This window comes from Balearica regulorum, chromosome 5 (genome assembly GCF_011004875.1).
Source record: "Balearica regulorum gibbericeps isolate bBalReg1 chromosome 5, bBalReg1.pri, whole genome shotgun sequence".
Classification (NCBI taxonomy): domain Eukaryota; kingdom Metazoa; phylum Chordata; class Aves; order Gruiformes; family Gruidae; genus Balearica; species Balearica regulorum.
Genome location: NC_046188.1, coordinates 18,933,830 through 18,959,858, shown reverse-complemented (window position 1 = coordinate 18,959,858; position 26,029 = coordinate 18,933,830). Strand labels below are relative to the sequence as shown.

At 35.4% G+C, this 26,029-nt stretch overlaps 1 protein-coding gene across 6 annotated transcripts in view; it reads right to left on the bottom strand.

The window, feature by feature from the left end:
- Positions 1-26,029, bottom strand: part of TTC7B (tetratricopeptide repeat domain 7B) — a 161,125-nt gene that overhangs the window by 32,592 nt on the left and 102,504 nt on the right. For 4 of the 6 annotated variants that reach the window (XM_075753709.1, XM_075753715.1, XM_075753714.1 and 1 more), the window contains 5 exons: positions 23,575-23,672; positions 19,986-20,150; positions 18,163-18,213; positions 12,413-12,553; positions 6,570-6,772 (listed from right to left, as the gene is read on the bottom strand). In XM_075753709.1, coding sequence (XP_075609824.1) covers positions 6,570-6,772; positions 12,413-12,553; positions 18,163-18,213; positions 19,986-20,150; positions 23,575-23,672 — 658 coding nt within the window. The remainder of the gene's footprint in view (positions 1-6,569; positions 6,773-12,412; positions 12,554-18,162; positions 18,214-19,985; positions 20,151-23,574; positions 23,673-26,029) is intronic. The other 2 variants (XM_075753712.1, XM_075753713.1) reach the window with 2 other exon arrangements.

Genomic DNA, 26,029 nt, shown 5'->3' with positions numbered 1-26,029 from the left:
TTTTATCAGTTCCACACAATACACTAAAAACACTGGAATGATTTGTGACCTGCCAAATAAAGAGGAGTAACCCTAGCCAAAGCATCCCTTCCTTCTGCCAGCATCTACCACTAATTAATTTTCCATCTTTTAAAATGGGAAATAATAGAAGTGATAAAATGGTTTCTGGCAAGCTGAGCCTGAATTGATAAACTGTGGAAAAATCTATCACACGGATAACACGAAAACAGATGAAAACAGAAAGTTAAAGCTGAGTGTACCAGGCAAAAATACCTATGTAAAAAAAAAAAGTAAAAAACCGCACATTTAAATTCAGAGAGAAACTCTTTCAAATAGAAATCAGGAAAGTTAGTTTAAAAAAAAAACAGATCTAAAATACACTTAAGGAAAAGTTACAGAAAGTTGCCTTAACCACTGCTACTAGATTCCCAATAAATACCACACCCCAATGGCTTAGATTCTCCATCTTACTCCAGTTCCATTCAGTGCAACAACAGTGCATGCTGCACAAAATCAGGTTACCCTTGCATCGTCAGATATGCACAGACTATCTAAACCAAACACCTAACTGAAGACCAGTTGCAGTATTCCTCTTGTAATGGCTGTCAGCTGAGGACAGCACAGACAAGTTGAAACCTGTTAAGTCCTTATAGAGCTCACTCTCAGGTGGTGAAAAGCATCCAAGAGTAGATGTATTGTCTTGTTGAAAGATCTGCTCCTGCTATAGCTGCTTTAAGCCATCTGGAGTAAATACAGGGTAAAGTGAAATGAAAGTCTTTTATGAAGCAGGACCCATGTTTCATCAGCCACAAAATACCACTTTGAGAACAACTGTTCTCAGGGGACCAGCACAGGCAGTCCTGCCTGAGTAAACGCGAGCTCACTGCTTCAAGTTACAAACAAAATTAGCGCAGTAAATTCCCATAGTCACTTTCTGTTTCCAAGAATGTAACTAACTTCTAGCTTAAACTCAAATTTGTAGCAATTATTGTTGTCAAATACTGAATAAAAATAGATCTGCTTTAAAAGAGTACTGTACAACTCAAAGTATCCAGGAATTAAGAACTTCTATTGATCTTTCTCCAATCATAATCTTTAAGATATGAGTCAGTATGAAATAGTTAACCGCTGTACTTGAGCTCAGTAATACTACTAATAGAGATAACTTTGAAACAAAGAGGGAAAACCCAAACTTTCTTGATTATTCACCTTGATTCACGCTTCGTTATATTTCAAAAGCTAATGAATGGCAACTATGCAAGTTGGTGTCATGTATTTTTTATTGCACTAAAGACCAATGGTTTTCTGTTGTAAGGCTAAAATGGGGAAGAATATTTTCAAGGCAGAAAAGAATATAGCCTGTGAGTGCCACATGGCAGGCGAAGAATTTAAAGTGTATTGAAACGGTCCTTGAGCCACTTGAACTCAATGGGTGTGTTCCAGGTTAAAATGCAAGTGGAACTGCCATTGTTTTCTCAGAGTGCAGAGCGTCATTACGTGAAATATTTAGATGTGACAGTGGTCAAATCACGTAAAATGCCTTCTGTAAGGAGCAGTGAGTTTTTGGCTGAACATATGTTTTGCTTTCTCTACTTTCCATGAAATAACCTTTAAGTTTCTAAAGGGTAAACTCACAGTATTTTACTAACAAATCTAACAAAACCGATTACTGTTATTTCTTCATTCTTCTTCAACCACCGTGTGCCTAAGGGTGCATTTAGCCAGTCCAATGAGCACTGACATTTGGCATCAGCATTGAGCTCTACGGTAATCAGTTACAACACAAACAACTCACAAGAACCAGCACAACATGCTTAGGACAAGTCTATGTGGCCTAAACCAACAATTTTTACAGTATAGTAGCCTGACAATGAAAATCAAATGAGTTAGTAAATGGTTCCCCAGATGGGATCCTTGTTATGAAAGGAAGAATAAATACTAGAGAACACTGCCTCACTGAAGGAAAAAAGTTAGTTTGTGTGACAGTGTTTAGCCTCTCTCTTCTTTAACTCCCCTGACGCCTTCAAACAGTGTCTGAACTCGTGTCTCTAAAGTCTCTGCTTTTCTTTTCAGTCAGCTCAACATCCTTACCAGGCTCATAAGCATACACTACCCGTACATATGGCCAGGTTTCTTTCTGGCAAAATGTCTTTGGATTGGAGAAAAAAAAAAAAAAAAGTAAAAAGTCAATGTAGTCAGAAATAAATAAGAATACATTTATAACTGAGAGGTAAAGTGCACATAGTTCATCCAAGCCTTAAGAGATCTGACTTAGTTCTGCATAATTATAGGAAACTTTAACAGATATCTAACAGTGTGGAGTGAGGAATATAATTCTTTAAGATAATGCTTTTTGAAAAGAAATTTCTAAATGAGTAATTTTGGATAAGTAATTTCTCCTTTTCTGTTTTAGTTTTCCACTCTTAGAAGCTAAGCTACTAATAGGATTAACTAGCAAGCGCTAAGATGAATTACTTAATATTCAAAAAATACTAGACTCTTCTAGGATTGTAATGATATACAGATGCCTCAAATACTATTTCATGTGAAAGCTACACTTAGCTAAAAACTTTTCAGCCTGAGAGAGAATATAAATATTTGCTTCCTGGACAATTGGTTGAAATATTCATTGCCATTTCAGGCACTACTGAATGATGGCCCGTTTCAGGACTTTTCAGACGTCAGCAGTAAGGGCTACTTTCCACAACAGCACCCTGACTGCAGGAGATAAAAGACTGTTTATTCTTTTTTTCACAGGGGAGGAAAACAATGACAAAAGCAGGAAGGCAGCAGTAATGCAGAAATCTGGAGGTGACGATAAAGGGTAGGGAGACTGGGGAAAGTTGTTCAAATAAATCTATTCTGGCCAAAATCAGGCAGGTGACAGCCGAGTATATATGACATTGAAGTGCGAATCACCATTTTTTCAATTTAGTCATTAAAGAAAACTTTAAATCTCATTGGGTGTGATAAAAAGCGATTTAAAATACAGAAAATAAAAAGAAGTATTTCAAACCTTTAGACACAACTTTGCGTTGTTTTCCCTGAGTGCACTATACAACCCGTAAACCCAAGAAAGGACACTGCATTTGTACAAAAGCATTGCTGCTGCACTCCATGAAGTACACTTCATTGATAGTGACATGTTCTTGCTTCACTCTTGACATCTTGCGAGCAGTTAGAGCTAGCTGGTATAACCCCTGGCTTGGAGAAAATTTCAGTTAGCAACAAACAGTAAAAAATAGCACCTGAGAATAAGGCAGATCTTAAAATGAGAACTACTTAACAGAATACAGTGAATGAATGTATCGATATAAACATTAAGTGTATGAGGAATAATTTAGTTGACAAGCCATTACAGAGAATTTTAACAGCATTTCTATTTGAAAGAACTACTTTCGTTGTTCAGCTGATTTAATGAATAAATCCCCCCAACATTTTAGAAGGGACTGCACTAGCAGTGAGCATGAACACAAACACACTGCCCCCTGCAGCCAGGTCTCTGATAGAATATCTCACATCTTGAGTAACGCCACAGTATAACCCAACCGGTTCCATTTCCCCAGGATTTTAATTAAGCAGAATACTGAATACAGCCAAACAAATTGTCCTTTATTCATGGATCAAGCCCCGACCATTTGGTGTCACGCTGTCTTAGGCATTTCATTACTAGGGCACATACAACAAGAGTTAACCTCTCCCTCCAAACCCTCCCATTTATCGTTATCATTTTGTTGGTGAATAGATCTCTTCCATCACTCTTAACTGCTCCAATTTTCACACCATCGCCAGGTTGTCCTGTTTTTCATTTTAGTGAAGACCTTGAGACAGCAGCATATTAGTAACAACTTGTTTCTTTAGAAAATTGCATTTTTAGACAAATATAATACTTTAACAGATCATACCAGCTAATAAAAGGTAGCTGCATTCAGATAATACATTAGACTTCTGCAAAGAGCACCTCTTCATGGTCACCATTAACAGAACATGGAGTTTGCACTTGAGATGAATGCCATAACCACAGGAGGAAGCACATGAGTTCTCAAGCCACAAGACTAAACTTCCTAGTCTTCCTTCACACATTTCTTCAGTAATTTAGATTAATAAGGTTGTTTCTGTGTAGAAACAGTAGATTGTATTCAGGAATAAGTACTTAAAGAGAGTTATGGCCAAGAAGTTGTACTGAAAAATAATAAAGCTTCAAATTTTTACTGTTTCATCCTTTTTACCAGAGTGATGTATCATCATCAAAACAATGGATTATAAAAGAAGAAATCTTGCCTATTCCCAATAAGCCATTCTTTTTCATACAAACACAAACAGACATTTTATTTAACTTTTGTTCTTCTCTGGATAACTACACATATCATCTCAAATCAAAGATCTGGTTTTCTCAACCACAAAAAAATCAGGAAATTTTAACTTCAGATTGAACTGAGTGTCAGATGTCACTCACTCTAAAATTTCAATTAAAAGGAAAAAAAAAAATCCTTCAAAACTGATTTCAGGTTCAACTACTTCAAGTAATTTTACTTGGAGAGGCAGGGCTGGATACATATGCTACAAGCTAGAACGTGTGCCATCCTTAAATCTTATTTCTTTTTAGTTGCATTTTATACATAAGGTTATTATGATCTATACCTGGGCCCAAAAACAGAATTTCACCAAAGCTTATTAAATAGATCTAAACTCTAAGGTAACTGTTATGTTGAAACAGTAGCATTTTATATTGCTTTCTAAGCATTGCTAGAAAGCCATATCAAATATTTTTAAAATATCAAATTAATCACAGAAAATAAGGTATTTTTTTTCACAGAACTTTGGTTCATAAATGGATTGTCAGCTTAGAATTGTGAATACAAATATTACAAGTTAATGTTTCAGCTGTTGTTATAGAGGCTGGTACCTCCACAGTGCTGTTGCTATAGCTCCCCTGCCACTGAGATAATACGTCTTTATAATAAAAAGGTAAATATACAAAACCAAAAGTGTTGAGATGTACAGATATTCATCTATAGATAGGCAAGAGCAAACACTGAAAACTTCCTCCTCAAAATACTTTTTGCAGTAGTTAGAACATCAAGAAGGACAGAGAATCCTGTACTTTTTCCCCACATGGAATTACATAGACAAGTATTTTTATAGCATACATCTTTAGGATTTCTATTTAAGCAGCATAAATCTCTCAGCATCTATTCAAAACAACATCTTAGTACAGAAAAGGTCTAGAGTAATAGAGAAAGCTTTTAAAAACCAAAATTGTAAATTATAAGACTGCTTAAAAAAGACTGGACAATGCAACAAAATGAATAGTTTCCCTCCAGCTTGTCCTCAAACTGAAAAGCTCATAAAAAGGGAACCCAGATGGGAAGCACAGTATTTTTCATCTCACGTGCCTCTTAAGGCAGCTAATTTCTCAGTTATTCTGAAGAGCATCATGTGTTTACAGACTATTTATTCAAAGGTAGATTCAGAGGAGAGGTAAAAAGATACCCAGAAACACATAAGCTTTAATTTTCACTGAGCTGTACTGCTTTAGGTCAACTGCCTACTTCTTCAGAAAAAGGAACCTTTTGGCATTTGTTGGTAGGCTCAAGTATCTTGAAATGCTGAAAAGGTGAAACAAAAAACTTTCCTTGTGCTGCCTTCCTATCTGATCTTTTGTCTCATATGTTCCCCTCAGGGATGCACGAGAAATTTCTCTGAATAATTCATAAGCACCTAGGCAGAAACCAGCTTCTACTTCTGAACAAAAAGGTTGGGTAAGAAGCTGATTGCAGCTGTTCTACTCTGCTCTATCTGGAAGAAAACTGGATTAAAAAAAAAAAAAAAAAAGTAGCTTTCCTAACATAGTAAGCACAGAACATATACTTGTTTGTATATATGTATATTCTGGAACAAGTTGCCCGCAGAGATTGTGGAGACCCCATCCCTGGAAGTGTTCAAGGCCAGGCTGGATGAGGCTTTGGGCAACCTGGTCTAGTGGAGGGTGGAACTAGATGATCTTTGAGTTCCCTTCCAACCCAAACCATTCCATGACATATGAAGTATATAAACAAACTTATGCATTTATACTGGGGAAAACACCTTTGTACTTAAAGCTACACACTCCTTTGAGGGCAAGACTGATTCCCTACCTTTCAAAAATCCAAGAAATCACATAGCATGAAGGCAATCAATCAACATGTAGAATTCAACTTTTAGTTTGGAATTAGAATTGGTATCAGAATGAGTGGTCTTTCCTCTAGACTACAGTATCCGCCTCTTCTCTTACCCATGAGCCACCTTTACTTTGCAACAACACTGCAAATTAGGCAGATGTAAATGACTACTTCTACTGCAGTCTCTGCTAGGACTGAAATAGCCTTATTGCTGCAGATCCTTTTTATGTCCCAAACACACATAAGAGAGACTAAAACACCAGAATAGATTGTTTCCAAAGCTAGTTTGCTAATAGAACATAGATCCAAAACTCATAACCTATGGGTTCCCCATGTCAAGTTAAAAGTTCACAATACAGTATCATAAATTGAGACAAAAGTATTTATGAATGTGCACTCAAGACTTACCAGCCTCTGCATGCTTTTCACATGGGTAGGACTAATAGATAAGGCCTCTTCATACCAGCGTTTGGCTTCATCGATATTTCCACGAAGTTCAGCCACCTGACCTCTCATGTAGAGGACATAGTGCGACATCGGAAAGAGATTAGCTGCTTCCTGGGTACATGCTGTGGCCTCAGCAGGCTTCCCAATTCCTATGTAGACTTCAGCTGTGGAAGGAATGCGAGGACCAATGAACGATTCTTGCTTCATCACACCATGACTAGATGTTGTTACATGTGCTGTATTTGTGAATAGTTTCCTTCTAAGCAAAGGCTATTTTCCTCAAAAAATATCACAGCTTAAGAGAAATTATTACGTAAATTATTTTAAATTAATTATTCTTTCAGGAAAGTTCCTTTTCTAAATGTACTAGGAGTTTGAACCTCTAAATGGCTCTTTGTTATTTTTAACTGAAGTCTGGGATTTTTTCATTTTAGTTTTATTTTTAAGACGTGAGCATGCCAGTATTCCAGTACTATTTAAGAACAGAAAACCCAACACAAAACAGCACACAGAGATCCTTACAGTAGGTAAGAGAACACAAATAATTACGAGGCTTTCTGAATTTTATGTGTCAGCCGTAAAGGAAGCAGTAGTAATTGCTCCAGCTACCAATCGCTAAATGGCAAGCCTGGTTCTAAGTTTCCTACTTCAGAGCATTTTAAAAGAAATGTAATGTTATTTGATATAAAAAGTTTCCTAGTTAAGTTAGCAGAACACGTGCAATGCTTAATCAGTGTTCTCATTTGACAAAACTTGTTTATATTTACAAGCATTTTATCCAAGATACGCTCCAGAAGCTAAGAACATTTAACTCTGTGGCTTAAAAAAAAAAAAAAAAATCAGCTATATTTAATTTAACATAAATCACTCCTGATGAAAGCAGTTGAGTAGCCTGACACACACTTGTCTAAATCAGATTGCCTATAGGGGAAAAAAAGGTTCATTCAGTAAGTGATTAACAACTAACAATAGAAGAGGTATTTACCTTCAATAGTTCTTATGACACTCTTCAACACTGCTATTTCACTACCCTGCTGGATTATCTTAATCTCTTGCTAAAAGAGTGGGAGAAAAGAGGAATACAGAGATACTAAACGCAAGAAAAAAATACATTAAAGTTTCTGGATTGGGTTATCTATTTCTTTTATGTTGGTAAAAACCCTAGAAAAACTGAGCCTCAAAATAATTGTATAACTGCATTCTATTGCATCACACTGTAACAAGAGTCTTATAGATTAAGGTTTAAATCAAAATGCTCCACCAAACCAGCAAAGTGATCTATTGCTGTTCAAGACATGCTTCTCACCGTAGAGTACAGATCACCCACCTTGGTTTAAAGGCTGTCAGATCAGGATCTCACACTTCAGTAGTGGATTTGGTGTTACGCCTAAAACTCTGAATGGGACTGATGTTTGAGTGCCTTAAAAGGAGCTTTCTTCTGAGATAATCGCATCAGACAGACTTAACAGTATCCCTAACTAGTCAACTTCCATACAGCAGAGTATAAATCTTAACTTATAGGTGATACCTGCTATGAATATTCATAATTATTTTCATCAAAATCAATTTATAACAATGAATAACAAAAACCGGACTTTCAGTAGTAGTTGCTGAACAAGCACAGTTTAAAAGTCCTACTCATTTTCTATTTTCTTAACCAATTTCTGTAGGGTTGCTGAAGTAAATTATTTTCTTCCTTTTAGACCTGATCATATTGATGGGAGAACACTTTTTTTTTTTTAATCAGAAGAGTATTATTTTGCCCCTCAGTTGATTCAGTGATTTCACAGAACACTTTCTACCTAACATTAATAGTATGTCCATGTGGATGTATGGATTAATGCAGTATATTTTTAGAAACTAATGAAATGCTTTTTGATGGAAAAACGTCTCATCCACAGGAAGAACAAACGCATGAAATTGCATATCCAGCAACACTTTTTTTTTTCCCTAACCCTAAAAGAACCACCTCGCCTAGTCAGAGATGGTACTGTATAACTAAAGAATAGCAAGCCTGGAAGATAATGAAGGGATAAAATTCTGAAATAAAAATCAAAATTTGGGAGAAATTAAATTTTTCTAGGATTTTACTTTTACTAACTGTTGATAGAATCCAAAAAGCATGTTGTAGCCACAATTTGAGATCTGGACATACGGCACAAAATGTGAATTTTACCGAGAGGTGGTGTTTTTTAAAAGAAAAAAAAAAAAAAAAAACCCTAAAATATTTTGGAAAAGCTTTGGGTATTTACTCTTCAGTGCTTTTCTAAAAGCTACATGGTCCATAATACTATGGGAGAAACAAGATTTTAGTGAATATAAAATACACTACATTATTTAAACACTAACCATTTGAGCTCTCCTGGTTTTATTGTCTCTTCTCCAGCATCATCAGACTTGAAACATAGTTTTAAATACACAGTCCCAACTTGCTTGGTGAAAAGACAGTTAGGAAAAATATACACAGACTATAAAAGGTACTAACTAGAAGGTATAATTATTAGCAAATAATATGCAAAAACTAGAAGTGACTTAAGTAGGTGATTATCTGCTACCACAATAATTCTAGACTGAAAAATATGCAGAGATTGGTTAATTTAACAGACTGCAGTTGAAATTCTATATTCCTTGAGGGGGAAACAAGTATACTAGCAATGGCTTTAAACACTAGCCAACAGAGGCTGCAATACTGCTTACAAATTAGTCTTACATTAAGAGATACTAAATCTCGCTGTCCTGCTTACTAACTGCAGCAGTGAAACCTGACAGTTAATAACAGACCTTCCTAAAAGTATTAAATTTAAACAAAATAATTCCTTTATGTTTAAAGGTATTATAGAGCTATTTTAAAAATAACTTCTCCTTTTCTCTACCAGAAGTTGTGCCACCCCAAGAGGTTCTTTCTGAAAAACTATGAAAGAATGAATAAAAAGTTGAACTTGTGGCTGGGTGTTAAGCACGAAAGTTCATTGAAGAAATTTCTGAAACTGAAGGAAAGCTGTTCATTCTGAGATAATGCCTTCAAACTGAAAAAAACCAAATTCAGATAAATCAGTTGTGGAAAACTGACAAGTGCCAGCAGACTTTATAGCAAAATCTCAGAGAAAAGCAGCAGTTTGAGGAGAAACCAGGTGCCAAGCCTGACGGGCTCTTCTGAATGTCCCCACCTAGAAAATGCCAAGAATGCCTTCTGGCTCAAACCCTTCCAACGCTTACACCTGCATTTCATGGAGAAATCAGTCTATTTTCCAAACAAGCTGCACAGCAATAGTGAGTTCAGTCTTGATGCACTTCTCAAAGGACCATCACAGCCATTGATCATTTAGAGACAGGTCTGGTTTCTAATAATGAGTTACTGGAGAATGTACTAATTGCAAAAGTCATTTTATTTCACATTTAAAATAAGTCTTTCTACCTTTACACTGTATGTCCAGAAATGAAAAGATGTCCATTAATAAACACAAGATGAAAAATTAAAAGCCAGTAACTGTGTGCAAAATCAACTTCGGACTGAATGCCATGCTCATTTACATTAATGACAGCTGGAATGACACTATATATCCATAAGAACAAGCATTTTCTCTCTTTTTCACGTCATATATATTAGTTTGGGTAAATATATTCCACTAAGTTTTGCATGTATTAGAACTTATTTATGTAACTTTTCCATGTCTCTGTAATCTAACAGGAAGAATAATTCTCAATTTTTGTATTTTAAGATTTAAAGCTTGTTAAAAGATCCCCCCCACACACACAGAAGTAAAACATTGCACAATCATACAGGGAGCCAAGCAGTTAAACGTGGCATGAGTCTCAAAAAGGAAGCAATTTCCCAATGGTAAATCTTCACTTTTATTTAAAGAACATGTGCTGTGAGGTGTTAAGTAATTTTATCGCTGTTTTCTATGCAAGTAACCGATATATTCTGGAAGATATCTTCATCAGTATATCTGCTTTGTATTGTGCTTCTGGGAGAAAACTTTATTTTGAATGTTCCTACAGTAAAGAGCCTTTCTCGAGGCTCAGGGCATTTACTGTAGGAGGACAAGTAGCTGAATAACAGGATACCTGAACACTCTGAAATGCAGCACAAATCACCAGCACGAAGTATGAAGAACAGGATCATTCCAAAGTGGAGAGGAAGTAGACTTCAGGTTGCAGTACCTTCTCTGAAGGCAGACAGAAGCTCTCTCTCATCTCTTGGTTTTTTTCTTTCATTGCTCCACACACACAAAGAATCAGAGCACTCCTCGTACTTTGTCGTACCCTTGCCCTGGATTTTTAACACTTCAGTTCATTCTCCAACCCAACTCTCAGCTCCTTCCCACCCATGCTTCCTCCTGCTGGGAATCAATAATATGGCCTACACACCATTCTTGCTGAAACAGCTTTTTTTAAGAGTGGAAACTGGACTCTGCAAAAGACTGCAGCAGCAGACCACCAATGTGGATGCAAACATCACTAAGTTGTGAACTACAGAGGAATCAGCAAAGAGTGTTCAGACCTCTCCTTTACAAAACAGTAGCAGTCACTTGCATGCACTGGATAAGCAGCAACAGGACATGCCCAACAAAAATTAAAAAACAGAGAATAAGCAGTGGAACAAGCTGTCACAGAAGACTGAGAAATTATCGGCATTATAGATGCTAAGAGTTACTGTAGATGTCTGTGTGATGGTTTATAAATATTTAAAATCAATGATGCCATAATGTAGGGCAGGTAACTACACTGTGCCCTGGTGAACCTTGCCTTGTTCTCATCTGCATTGCTTTTGAGGACCCCTTCCACCCCCAAATTAATGACTATCATTGCTCTTTCTTTCCAACATTCTGGGTTTTTTCTCTAAAACATTAATTAATAACTGGGAATTACTGCCCTGTAATGACTTTCACACAATAAAACTGTTAATGCAAAACAGGTAAATGAAGGCACTAAGACATACAGCACTGTTTTGTTGAATGTAAACATGAAGGAAAAAATTATGTCACTGAAAAACGCTCAAGTCTGCGAGCAGACCAAAGCAGAACAATTGCTGACTGATTTCTAAATTACACCTTTCTGATGCAAGTATCAATAAAAACAACTGCACGGTATAAATTTTTAACTGTGTAAAAATACACTGAATCATCATTTTCTGATTAAAAATTTATACAACAGCCACTTGTGATATTGGATTTAGCTTGAGGCTTGAAGTAGCATAACAATACTAAATCCACGCAAGATGACTCCACATTTAGAAAAAAAATTGTGGGACACTTACATTAACGAAGCTAGAAGGAAGAGAGTGGAATGAGAGGTCATTATCACAGCTGCAAGGGACAGGTTGCTCAATAGTACTACTATCCTTTTTGTCCACATATGCAGAGTTACTTATTTTCAGTGATAAAGCTTTCCTAGCTGCAGAAACTCTATTCAATAATCTTACAAACATCTTTTTCCAACCAATGGAATTAGGACACCTAAATTTCCAAATACTGTGATATTCAAGGTACTTCAGAAACTAAATTCTTCGTGGATAAGGGAGAAAGTGTTGCCTTGTTCTGCAGAAGATATGACTCCATATCTAACTGCTAACAGCTGCATTATAAAACTACTCCCTCATCTTACATAAACAATCTTACACACAAGCAACTCTAATGTGCTTTTTATTTCTTGACTTGTTTCAGTGCCACACACACACCTGGAAAAAGTTTGATCTGATGAGCAATAATAGATTCTGAATGAAACAAACAGGTTTTTCCAAGTCCTTAGGCTAGCAAGAAAGGGGAGGAGAAACAACAGAAAGAATTTTACTTTCACAGTACCTGCATGAAGCCATATTTGAGCCAGAGTCATCCAAGGATGCAGGGGACCTTGTTTAGGGGCACTGCTTTGCAGAGATGAAGCAACCTCAGACAGTGCTTGCTCCACTCTGGAAGCTGCTATTGATGTGGCATGGACTGAACCTGTAGAAGAAGTAATAAAAAAAAAAATTACCATCAGAGAAAGAATGAAGGCCATACACGTTGCATAAAACATTTAATCATAACCATTTTCATAAAAGGTTTTACCCCTCCTCTAGATTTAATTTACATGTACCATTTTGGAGAAGTTTTTTGAAATGTCAGGTTAATTCTCCTTGTTATGAAAGCTTTTATGCTGGTCTGAAAGACTATATAAAAAACACCCTGAACATCGGTAACTACACCTGACACATTTTTGGATTGCTACTATGAATACTTTCTATTAAACTCGACACCTCTTTTCTGGCAATGTACGATCCAAAAAAAGGTTTGTGATGGTATAGTACACTATAATCTTCAGGTTGCTACATGCACTTTGATGTTAGTAATTGCTGTCTTTCTGTGGAGTGCAATTAGAGGACTATTTTAAGACTAATAACAGTACAAAAAACAGAACTAAAATATACAAGATGATCACAACATACCTCATCACAAATACACAATTAAACTGCCCTGAATGTAAACCTTAGCTAATCAAGAAGGCTGAGTTAAAATGCCTTGTGGCAAAAAAGTCCTCACATAAAGAATATTCCCAAAGCATAATATGTAAAGGATATTTCTCTTAAAATGAAACATCTACAAGTGAGATTAGAATCTCATTGGCAAATACTACCCTTTTCAAAGTATTGGAAGAGAAAAAGCTTCCATGACTAGAGAATATCTAATGGCAACTGTACTTTGGATAGCCAATTACTGACAGTGTATTTAGTCATGATTTTTTTTTTTTTTTTAATTCAGGACCATGAATATTTTAAGCTACACTCCTTCTTGTCATTTAAGCTTCAGCATATCTCTAGTTGTTTTATAATTACAAAATCTCAGACTGAATAGGCCTGATTAATAAATAATGAAAGTGAAATATTCCATATTGGATCAGATGAGAAGTCTTCTAAGGCCATCAGCATATCTGTAATGGTCACCAATGGCAGGTACCTCAAAAGAAAATATTGAATCCTGTACGGGTTGAACTGCACCTCACAAGCTCATCCTCACCCCTAGCAGTTAAGAAATAAATGAAACTTTCACTCTCAATATCACAGGTTTTCTAAGAATTTTAACAAGAAGGGATTTCCCACATAAAACACACATTCTTAAATGTGACAAGATAAATCAGCAGACCAGAAAAGCAGAAGAAATCCGTAGTACGCAGATCAGTGGGAAGAGGAAGTTTGTATGAAAGTGTGCATCATGTTTCCCTTAACTGACAGAAACAAGGGAAAAGCAGCACAGGACATAAATAGAATTTCATATGTCATTATTAACAAGGAATTGCCTTAAAGATCTGAAGCAGTATCTGTCCGTGGAGTTTGCTTTCCTTTACTGGCTGATGAAACAACTCAAAACTCCAGCCTGCAGAGTTGAACATTTACTGAAGATTCTGTGTGTCTTATCTTTAGGGCTTAATTTCTGAAGAAATATAAAAGGGAAGTCTAAGCAAGAAGCATGTGGAGCGTATTCCAAGAAAAATACCAGCAAAGGTACCATAAATAAGCACTAGTCACCAGTAATTCTTTTCTTGTCCGACATCCATTTCTGAAAATGTCGCTTGTTAGACTTCCAGGGAGCCTCATCATCTCTCCAGAAGAATTTGAAAAAAAAAGGTGCAATTCATTGACACAAAGTATATCATCTAATCCCTTCCTTCTGAAAAGCAAGTATTCAATTTAGTATTAAAAAGGGCCTATATCTTCTATTATTTAAAACAAGGACTCTGGCTGCTAGCCAGGCCACAAGTAATTTCATATAGAAAGCGTGCTATTAGATTTTAAGCCTCTAGTACTTAACCATAAAGCACATACGGTAATATATTATTAAAACTTTTTGTACATCAATTCTAATATAAAAAAGAATTATATTGTGATAAAATTATGATGAGTTGCAGTGCCACCTATATGAAGTTAAAGCAGTGTGGATACCGAGTGCTTCCTATGGTAATTAACTCCTATCCTGGACTTTATTCTGAGTGGCAGAAAAAAGAAAAAACTTTAGGGAAAAAAAAAAATCTTTCAAGATTTTTTTTTCAAAGTGCTATTATTCAAATGGCTGGTATTTCCTGTTTAGGAAAAAGGTATCCCTTAACATATTGCAGCAATTAGTTCTCAGAAGAAAACACACACATATAGAAAATAATAGTCTTCAAATGTCCTTACTTCAGTCAAACTACTAGAAAACAGTTACCTCCCATCTTTCACCAAATTACTACAGCTGATATAAAAATGTATTCTATATTAATAATGAATATTAACAATCTAAAAATTCAATGTGGGCCAAGTAACTGTTTTAGAAACTCAGACTGCATATTATTCAACATAATCAACTAAATTTAAGCTGCCTTTAAATATCATCCCGAATAAGTGGATTCTTGGGGTTTAAGGTTGAAGATCAATGGTGAGCAGAATACAAAGAAACAAAAAAAAATCTTCTGCAGAGGGCTGTTTGGAAATCCCAGCCTTTGAAATCCTTTATGCTTCAGTCTTATTTAAAATGTAGAGACTTTAAGGATGTTGGGAAACAGCACAAGAACATCAGTAACTGGACTCTTTGGTTTTGTTTCCTTAAAAGCCCTCCTTGCAGTGGCTATTAAGAAAGATATCATGCACAGGGCTACACAGTTTCCAAAAGGAGGACGGATGACTTCCAGTACAGCTTTACATATCTAATCAGCACAGCCACTGTATCCTTTATCACACTTTTACATCTTTACATCATTATCTTTTTTCTTTTTCTCTCTTTTTTTTTTTTTTAAAAAAAACAAGAGTAGTCCTTTTACACTGCCCAAGTCAGGCATCTTTCAGGTACATTGCATTCATGCTAATAGCTGTAACTCATTAACCCCTAAATGCTTCTTTGGTATTGCCACAATTAGCTGTCATCTGACTCATTTCTGGCTCTTTCTGTTAAAATACAATTAGTAAGCTTTCACTTTGCAGACAACTAAAATCCAAATTTTATTCAACACTTTTCTTATTTGAACAATAGGCTCCTTGTTCTAACCCCGGGGTGCCCAGATTCAGATCTTCATAGTCACATTACAAGTGTAAAATGTATAGTAATTCCAACTACAACCAGTAAAGATACGTAGTGGTTTGTGAGAAACTGAGGGTAAAGAGCAGATCTGAAACTCTGCTTGAAGCCTCACAGACCCTAAAATGCAGACAGTTACTTATTTGGTGGCTCTCTGTTTGTTTTGTCGCAAGCTCTGCTCTCTTGTCTCACCCTTATTGGTATTTTTCTTTCTTTTGGCTGTGTACCCTCAGCCAAACACAAACATATCCTCACTTTTAGTGTTACTGTTCACTTAGTTATACCTTCCTTCAAATGCTCAGAAAGAGTAGCAGCAATTTCTGGTTCAAAATTTTACCGCGTCTTTCATGCACACAAATATCCTTGCTCTTCCTGGACAACTTCTAGACCTGCTGTTATAGCGTGACAGTTCAGAATCAAGAAAAAAAATCCCTCAAAATACCATAAGCAGCAAAGAGTCTTTATTTTGAAACATAAAAGCATGAGGTCTGGAAAAGTAATATATCACCAAAATGGACCCTGGCTACTCACTTTCATTTGTTTAGTTCTGTTCTGAAGCTTGTTTATACTAAAAGGGCCAACTGTGAAACAGGGACTGTCTTTGCAAGATCTAGAATTCACTACTTAAATTACTCATTGATTAACATCTGGAATCACAATCACATTGCACACTGCAAAGTGTGACAGAAGGTCTTCATCATAACAAAACGTTTCTAAACTAAAAAAGGTGTAACTTCCCACTCAAGTTTCCTCTAACGGCATTGTCCAGAATTTAGCTTCTACTCACCATACTAACATAGTATCTGCAACACTCTGTGGCTATCTCAATTTTTCAATTCAATCTCAAATAGAAAACCTACCAACAGCCTTGTACAAACACAATTTAACCAAGAAGTTAAGTCATCTCACGGAAACCTTTCTTTTCCAAGTCACACTTACAGTTCAACTTCTGTGAAGAACAAAATGTTCAATTTATTTACTTCAGGCTTCTCTTAAGATAAATATTACAGGAGACTACATGAAACCCATCTTTTAAATACCATTTATAAGTCACACTATGTAAATAAGTGTGTTATGACTTCAGTTCTTTCCTTGGTCATTTCCCAATAAATTCTTAATAACGCAGCTTAATGGACATGAACTAAAACTTGGACTCTATCAGCACTTAGTTGGTGTACAAGCTTGGAGAAAAACAAAATCACTTTGCTATGTTCATCAAATTTTCCTTCTGAAAATGGGTACGAGAATGGACTGACATCCTTCATGAAACATGTTCATATCCACTAACAGAAACACTATAACAGAATTTCTTTTTATACTGTAAAAGAGAATATTACTGAACAGTTTTACGTTCATCACATTTTCAATGTTTCAACATTTACATAAAGAAAAAATGCTTTAACAGCAATGCTCATGCAGGAGAAAAGGAGAAAAAACCCAGTGGCTTTCAAGTTTACATGCACATAAAGGTGGCGGTGAGAACATTAGTGGTGTGACATACAGAGAACTCTGCTAAAAAAAGCAATCGCATGATACAAAGAGGCAGTACCTTCTGCAGGACTAATATGTCACTGAGGTGATGCATTTGATGAGACAGATTGGCAGGTTTATTAACAGGAAAATTAACAATTTTTCCTATAAAATTCATGAGGCATTTGAGATATTTAACAATCACAAATTACAAAGCTAGCTTATCTTTTGGTACAAGGTTAAGCGACGAGATAGTAGTTGTCAGGTATGGACAGCATTATTTATAGAGCATCCTCTCAGCTCTTTAAAAAATATTTTCTCTGCTTAGTCACTATCAAACATGCTGTTTTACCTATCTTCTTACATTTCTCTCCTCCACCAAATGGGTCTCCTGTACTATCTCAAAAAAATCTATGAAAAAGTAAAGTAATAAATGAAAAAAAAATCCCACCATTTACTGTTCAAGATGAAACACACAGCTTTATAATGTAACTGGTTAGAGAAGAACAACATTGTTTCATAACCTGGTTAAAGCAGCAGATATTTTTATTGATCTATATTCTTCAATCTCTCTTATTTAGCTTGTTTTCATTATTTTATTATTTTAAAGTGTACTCTTAAGAGATTTATTCTACAAGCAAAACATGTACCACAAGAGAAAGTAGTAGTTTATTACGACTCATAACAGCAGTTGCAATGTTGCATTCTGGACCAACATCCTTCCTTAGGAACAACAGCGGCATAAAATCTTCTCTAATACAACATGCTGGCAGCTGGCCATTATGTTATACAAGACCTTCTTAATATATCTTTATTTGCAGTCCTCTAGAAATGAATACTGCCTCTTTAATTATTAAATGCAAGTGTTAGTTGAGTGCATTCAGATCTTGTAAGATTACAGCCCTTGGGGTGACTGAATGGGCAAAGAGCGTCAGCCTCACTTTATGCACAATCAGACTTCCACTACTGATGGACAAAACACATACGTTTTGTGGTAAAGGAAAAGGTGATTTAAGTCCTTAAGAAATTAATAGAACTGCACAGTGAATACTACTTACAAACTGAAAAAAGGGAGTAAAAACCATGAAAGTAAGCATCTGATGGATTGCCTTTGAACAGATCAAACCACAAATTAAAATCCAAAGTAAGGAGGGGAAAAAAAAATTTATATACGTAAACCAAGAACTCCAAGAAAGCCAGAGGATTTCTGATAATCTTCAAACTGTAAATCAGGTTTACAGGGTTTCAAAAGATAAGAAAAATGAAATAAGAAGGTTACTGTTTACAATAAATATTTTCATAGAGCCTTTGCTACATTTTAGAATCATGTTCCTGTTCAACAGAAATTGGAAGTCAAGTCGATAATACAAAGTGCCTTTTGTTTCTTTCACTAGAAAAAAACCTGAACTGAGTAAGATATGGAACAAGAGATTTTCAGCCCCGGTAACTTTACAAACATGCATCTAGGCAAACTTCTACTTACTCAAAGATAGAGAGCTTTAAGTTTCTTTAATTATTTAAACTATACAAAAGATGCCAGTATCTGGGTTTTTTCATGGTTTCGCTACTTCTCATGCATATGCTGGAAGTTCCTTTCCCTGAGGATATGGTAGCTTGGAAATGGAAAACTTGGGCTTTACATAATGGAATCCATGCTTGGACTTCTGTATTCTTTCAGTTTGCCTTCATTCTTGAGTGGGTTCTTATTAACTTGTAGCTCTGCAAAGAACAAGTAATTTAATGCTATCTGGGATGTACTGTTTATAGAGTAGGCCTGAAGTTCAATTCAACAATGCCCCAACCTGTAACAGCAATCAATCAGCTATTCAAATGCTTCAAGAAGAAAGTCAGACTTCAACTAGTTAAACTTCTGTAGGACAGATTTCCTGGAGTCTAAAGGAAGCGCTTTCCTTCATTTCCAGTTCCAGGCTTACATATGAGCTAGTGTTTTCAAAACTCCGGTCTTATGTCAGCTATTTTAACAAGTGAATTTTGCTAATACTCAAATATTTATTTTCTACATTTTATTAGGAATTAGCACCTTTGACATGGTATCAGTTAAAGGCCAGGTGTCAACAATTAATTTCTTAAGGTTGGATTATAGTAAATGCAGTGACAAAAACTGCGCTATGCATAAAGCTATGAGTGAAGGACAATTTAACAGAAATGAAAAGGAGTTAAAAAGAAATGGCTGGAAAACTATGTTGATTTTACCCTGTCACCTGAACTACTCTGGTAGCATTGCTGTACAGTTTGTATTCAAACTACATGGGGATTGATCTTACAGCATGTTTAAATTGGCACCATTTCAATGAACAGAACAGCTCTTGACTTGAAACAGCATAATGCTGATTCGCACTGCTCTAATACCTCTGAAACATTCCAGTATGCCCTACCTGCAATATGAAAACACACACCGATATTTAGGCAATTTCTTCCTTCATATGAATTTTCAGGGAAGGTTTCAGATGCAATCAGCTAAGGCTTTCTGAAATGAAGTCATTAAAAACTGTACAGAGAAGAAGGAAATTCTGTGGAAAGGAGAGTCTTGTTAGGCAAAAGATGCCAGCAATCGAAAAAACTTATAGCAGTAAATGCTACAAAGCAGTCTTGGCCAATAACCTCTTTCATCAAACACCTATCATTTTCTGTAACAGTCATGAGAACAGAGTATGAAATAGGTCTGTAACTTTACCTCTTTTGGGATCAATAAACCAGTCTATTCTGAGGAAACTCTTAAAAGCCATCTAGTATTTAATGAAGTGCATCTGAAAGGCCAGATTTCACTGACACTGTTTAAACACGGTTTATCAGTTATGAAGATTATCAGAAAAACACAGCACAAACTAACACGCCCATCAGGAATAGAAAACCAATTTACAGCGAGAAGGTGTACAGGGCTCAGGAACTTGGTCACAGTATGGAGAGGCTGCATGGGGCCAGACAAAGGTATCTGGTTTAGGATGAGGATGAGGAAGATGAGAAGATACAAACAGTTGGAGAGGAGACTCAGTTCTTGAGAGAGAAGATGAGGAAGTATCAGAGGCTAAAAAGCGAAACAAAGAGAATGATAAGGGTGTGGGGGAGCGGGAAAGAAAAAAAGATCCAAGAACAGGGTTTAATGGACTCATGGATGCCAAAAAATGCAAAGCATTTATTTCACCATTCAGTAAGATGGAAATGGCTTCTACATAAAATAAATATCACTTCTGAAAGCAACATAAAAAAACTCCAACCCTGTACTCATATGTACTCTCCGTCCATAGTAAACTAGATTAAAAAAAAAAAAATTAAAGATTTTTGCCCTATGTTCTAATGCATAAATTTGTAAAATGTATTTAAGGGGAAATAAAGACCAAAGTTTAAAACTCAGCTACTATTCTTTCTTCTTTGGATGAACTCAGTGGACTGCAATCAATACACAACAAATTGAATAATCTGTTTTTAAAAAGATTGAGTGCAACTTACCTTAACCAAAATAGCCAACTGAGTCTCGAGTGATTTGCATATACATATCTATCTTTGGGTAGGAAATGTGCCTGCCTCCCTGGGAGATTTTACTTCAGTGATTGATTCATCAAAACTTTTTTTTTTCCCTCCATATTTATTTCCTTCATCAATATATACAAATCTGGGTGTATGCCACTCATGGCAAAGCAGCTGAAATAGAAGGCAAACTTGAAGTAGATTTGCCACAGGTATTTTCAGGGCATTAGAATTAACAGTCTAACCTTGTAAGAAATCTACTATACACTCTTTTTATACTTCAAAGGTTACACAAACTTGAGTCATTTAATCATTTCTGATTATAGGATTGGTAAGAGCTCTATAATAAAACTGTTTTTTTAAAGACTTTTTTTTCTTTTTCTAAATTTACACTTAATTGGTACATCTAAGAAAAAGAATGCTTTACACCCATTACAGCTAGATGTATTTTTTTAAAGGATTTTAAAATTCAAATTGCAAGTACATAAGACTTTTGATTTGAATTTTAGCTCTCATTTCTTGGTATTCAGATTGGCTGAGCTCAGACTAGACAGACAAAGGGGATCATCATCATACGTGGCAAGCAAAGTTAGGAAGGGGAAAATTTCCAAATGTTCATGTGTATGCACACACATAAATGCATACACATGGTAACATTATACTGCATAAAGAGGAGGGAAGCAAACATTTCTGTCCTAAGAGAATTTTCCACAATACCATTCCTGCATAACCTTATTTTAACTTTTTTTTTTTTTATTTAAATGTCAAATTCCTTTTGCATTTCTAAACACTGAGGATCCACAGAATTTGCCTGAGCTCTTTCAGCCTGTAAAGGTCTAACATCTCAACCATCTATTGTTTTCATCCTCTACTTTTTGTGAACAGTTTTTTTGATAGTCTGCCTAAAGTCTTCTCAGTCAAACACTATGACAAGCTTGACTTCTTTGATTTTTATAGTACTTTTAATGTCTGCAAAATTTTCATGGAATCTTCTGGATGAAGAATTTTGGGCAAAACTTGGATATTGAGCTTTTATATGTATACTAATGTACAGATACAGTAGATAAAGCTGTAGTGCTTACCAGAATAGGTTTCTTCTGCTAAAATTAACAATTAAAAAAGAAGAAAAAAAAAAACCCAAAAAAACCCAACCCTAACCCCATGACAAACAGGAAAAAAAGGGACCTCCAACCTATCCTCCACAATTACTTTTTATAAGAAAATAATCAAAAAGAGATCCCATATTTTTAATTTCTCATCTTATCCTCCTTGACAGTAGAGGTAAGCTCTAACAGCACAGCTGAGATTGAGAAAAAAAAAGATAAATTGGTACTTCTAGAAAAATCAGAAGGTATGTATAGATTATTTTCCACTTAAGATATTGGCTGCAGGATTTGAATCTGGGGCAAGTATCTTGAAAAGTTCACTGTTTTGGATGAGGGTTCATCTTTACTGAACAGTGTTGAGGAATATGCAGTCTTTAAAAAGCACCAATTCATTATGCTCTCAAGTGTGGCAGATATAAAATATGAAACCCTAAAGGTGGAGATCAAGAGCTTTGTGTCCCCATGGGGAAAAAACAAACAAAACCCCACAACTAACCACAAAAAACCTTCCACAACCCTCCCCCAAACACTTTTTTGAAGGCATAAAATATATTTTCTCTATGTCTGTCTATATATGTATATGAAACCTTTAAAATCTAGTTATGTCCTTAAAATGAAACAATGAACTAGACTAGAATATAGAATTATCACTATAGAATTGCATAATGTTATCTTATACATTTGAATTATACGAATAGAAGATGACAGAAAGCTAAATTATGCCATACTTCCGACCATATCATATTGCAATTCTTTGAAATCAGGTGATGTGATCTTTGTAAAACTGTTTGCCACTATAGCAAGCACAGAACACTTTAAATTTACTTACATGATTTCCAAATCAAGTGAACATTCGATCCAACTTTAACTTTCAGAAGTAAAACATCTAAATTGGATTTCTCTACTGTAAATTCTGATATTAAACAAAGAGATACTTTTCACATTTCAATGTATCTTAATTTATGGGTCAGTGTATTCTAATTCACAGGCTGGCAAACCTTCCCATAAGCTGTGTCAAAGTGTGATTAAGTAGAAATTCACATCTGAAAGGTGTCAGGAAAAGCATGCTTCAGTTTTGAGATAAAACCCAGGAAACAGAAAACTCTCAATATTTAGAATGCAAGTAACATACTGTAAAGATTTTTGGATCTAGCATCATCATGGTAATTCATTCTGCAATTTTCACAGAATGCATGGCTCACCTGCTTTTTGGTTGATTTTATGATTTTTAAGGCATATCAATTTGCATTGTGATAACTTTAATATATTAAAAATAGGCAAATTACATGTAAATATTTACCGACATGGAACAATCATAGCTTTGATGCAGTACACCTGTGCACCACAATTTTTGATATGTATATAAAAATATCACAGTATATATGATTTTGCTTATAATGTCAAAGATATGTCTACAGTAAGTCAACTCACTCATGTAATTATATTTTAATATATATTAGAGATTTTAATAAATTTAATTAGCAACGATGTCTTCAGGTTTTTTGACATTAAAAGTTTTCTGAATTTTTTCTGATTTACCTTTTAAAAAGAAAATATGTGCAAACACCAAATGGACAGAAAAGCATAGGACTTTGGCAAATAGGCTAGTTCAGCATACCAATTTTTAGCCTTGGCATAAGAAAATACCACTAAGCACAGCAAGACCCATACTATAGCTATTTTAATTTACGGAGAATATGGCCAGCAAGTACTTAATAAATAAAAATAAAAATCTTATATTGCACAATGTTTTTTTCCACTTATATGACAACAATGAAAATGTTATTTCATTTTACAAAATAAAACAAAAAAATGAATGCAAAATCTAGCTATGGGCAGATCATTTTACTTATTTTATTGCTCAAATTCAGTTCTTACCTGTTTCAGGATCACTGAAATCTGGTAATGTAATTGTATTAAGCTGTCGTCTATCAGCAATAGCTCTGTCTAAGAGGCTGCTCCCACGTCCGGAATCACTGTAACGAAGTATAGAAATTGTAAGCTATTAAAATATAAAATTATATACTGAGATACAACTTGCACGCTGCCCTCCTCCCACAAAGGTTCTTGCTATAAATGTTCTTGCTATGAACAAATTTAGTACCAAGCACCACTAACCACTCACAGTGCATTAAGCCAGCTGCATTAAAACAGAATTAAGCTGAGCAAAACCAAACCCATATTTACTTCAGCAATTCTGTTTTCATAATTAATACTGCCATGAAGGGAATATAGGCTTTTAATTTGATTCATAGCTAACAGCTTTACAGAAAGTATTTATTGTACCTTAAACTTGTAAGACGAGGTACAGCCCTCAAAGTAAGCGGAGATGGCAGATGTAAGTTTGAAAATCCACACTTTTCCCAGACTGAAGAGAAACACTAAACTCAAGACAGCTAATTTTAGGTAAAGACATTACAAAGATGCCATAACTAGATTTCACAGAAAAAGGCATCGCTTTATCTCTAGAGTTTTGGGTTTGGGTTTTGTTGGGTTTTGTTAAATACTCACACATTAACTACATAATGATGAATTTGATCCTAATAGCACAGTAGGAATGTTTTGAACACTTTCAACCCTCAGGAGCCTAAGGAGTAGCAGTGGCTTTCACTGATTGTTCCTGTGGACAAATGCACTTTCTACTTTAGATGTAACTCAGTATCTGTCCATCAGGCTTCTTGTTGATATACCTACTGGAAAACTAATTGCTCCTAGAATTACTATTAAAGATTCAGCAGAAGATCAGGGACCGAACAACTAAGTGCTCCTTCTCCTTAAGATGAGGTGAGTATTGAGACACATTGACAGAAAAGTGTGAGGAAGCACATATGGGCACTCCTTCTTTAACATTCTATGGTTAATGTAGTAATTTCATTTTTAGGATTGCAAGTCTGGTACTATTCACTCTCAATTAATACTTTTCTAAAAACCTCATTTAAAAAAAAAAAAAGCACCCCACAAACTTAAAAATTATTAAGCTTTAAAGCAATTGGGCTGTTAGCCCAACTTAGCAGAGTGCAAACATTTGTCTGATTCTCAACGAAGAGAAAAAACTTCACAAAATTCCTAGCTTAAAGTAAAGCCTGAGAGACTTTATTCTAAACTGCAAGACTGGAATTCAGTACATCTTTCCATTTGCCTTAAAATCCCCTCCTTCCGAATTTGAACTCAGAGAAGGGCAAGAAGCCTTTCAGCAACTCTTTATAGTTGCACACTTCAAAAACCAGTGAAACAACTTGCTCTGTTACTAAAATAGTATAAATAAAATTTTGCACTACCCTAACATTATTGCATGACTGATTTCCTTATAGAATGATGCCATTATAGAAATCCACAGGAAGCAGAAGGGAACTTCCTGGGACACACTCTATCGGCTACAGTTGTTACATCAGTTGGTGCATGTTTTCTGCTAACCGCTGTATTAATTACTTCCTCAATCCACAAGTAATGACATGCCAAATGTTGCTGACAAGGAGAGCCAGGCTTAGCTTAAGTATCTTCTAAGCACAGCACTGGCATTGTGGTTTGTTCTGTTTTCCCAATGCAAACTAAGAACTGGAAAAGTACTGAACTATTTTCTAATGAACTTCAAGCAGCAGGCTGGAGATAAACATTTAAACCTTCCAAGCCTTGCACCACAAAATAAGTTTTAAATGAATATTAACCACCTCATGAGAAAAATGTTTGTATGCCAGTTAAAGACAAAAGAAAACTGTTCTAAATCAGCTGAACAAAGGTACGGCACAGTGTTGCATTTAGCCCTTACTTTGTGTGGTATATATGGTTATACATAATTTACTGTCAGTATTAAAAGATTCTTGAGGACACCGAACCCAAGTTTACTCCACAAAATCTGATTACTTGTAAGAAGAAATATTTAACATAAAACATAGCTTATCAAAAAAGTGAGTTCTTGTCTCATTGGGAAAACAATACATCAAAACTAGTTTTCAGTCTAAATCAGAATAGAAAAAGAAGTTTCAAATAAGCATAAAGGCTATTTAAATCTTCAAAAAACAACATTCTAAAAAGTTTTCAAATTATTAAAAGACCTTTTATTATTGGCTTAAAGAACTATTAAAGAAAACAAAGCTTCAATTAGTTCCAGTAGGAGACGCAATTTTCAAAGGGTGCTTTTCAACAACATGAATTGTGTATTAAAATTACAGAGGTTGGAAAACTGAAGGTTTCACAGCAATCCTGCATCATCGTTCTTCACTAAATCTGGAGTGCAGTTGGGTGAACAGAACTTCCCAGTCATGTTTCAGGTCTGTGTGATAACTGTTATTCCAGTCAGACAGATCTGCATCACCATGAGACAATATGAAGGTAT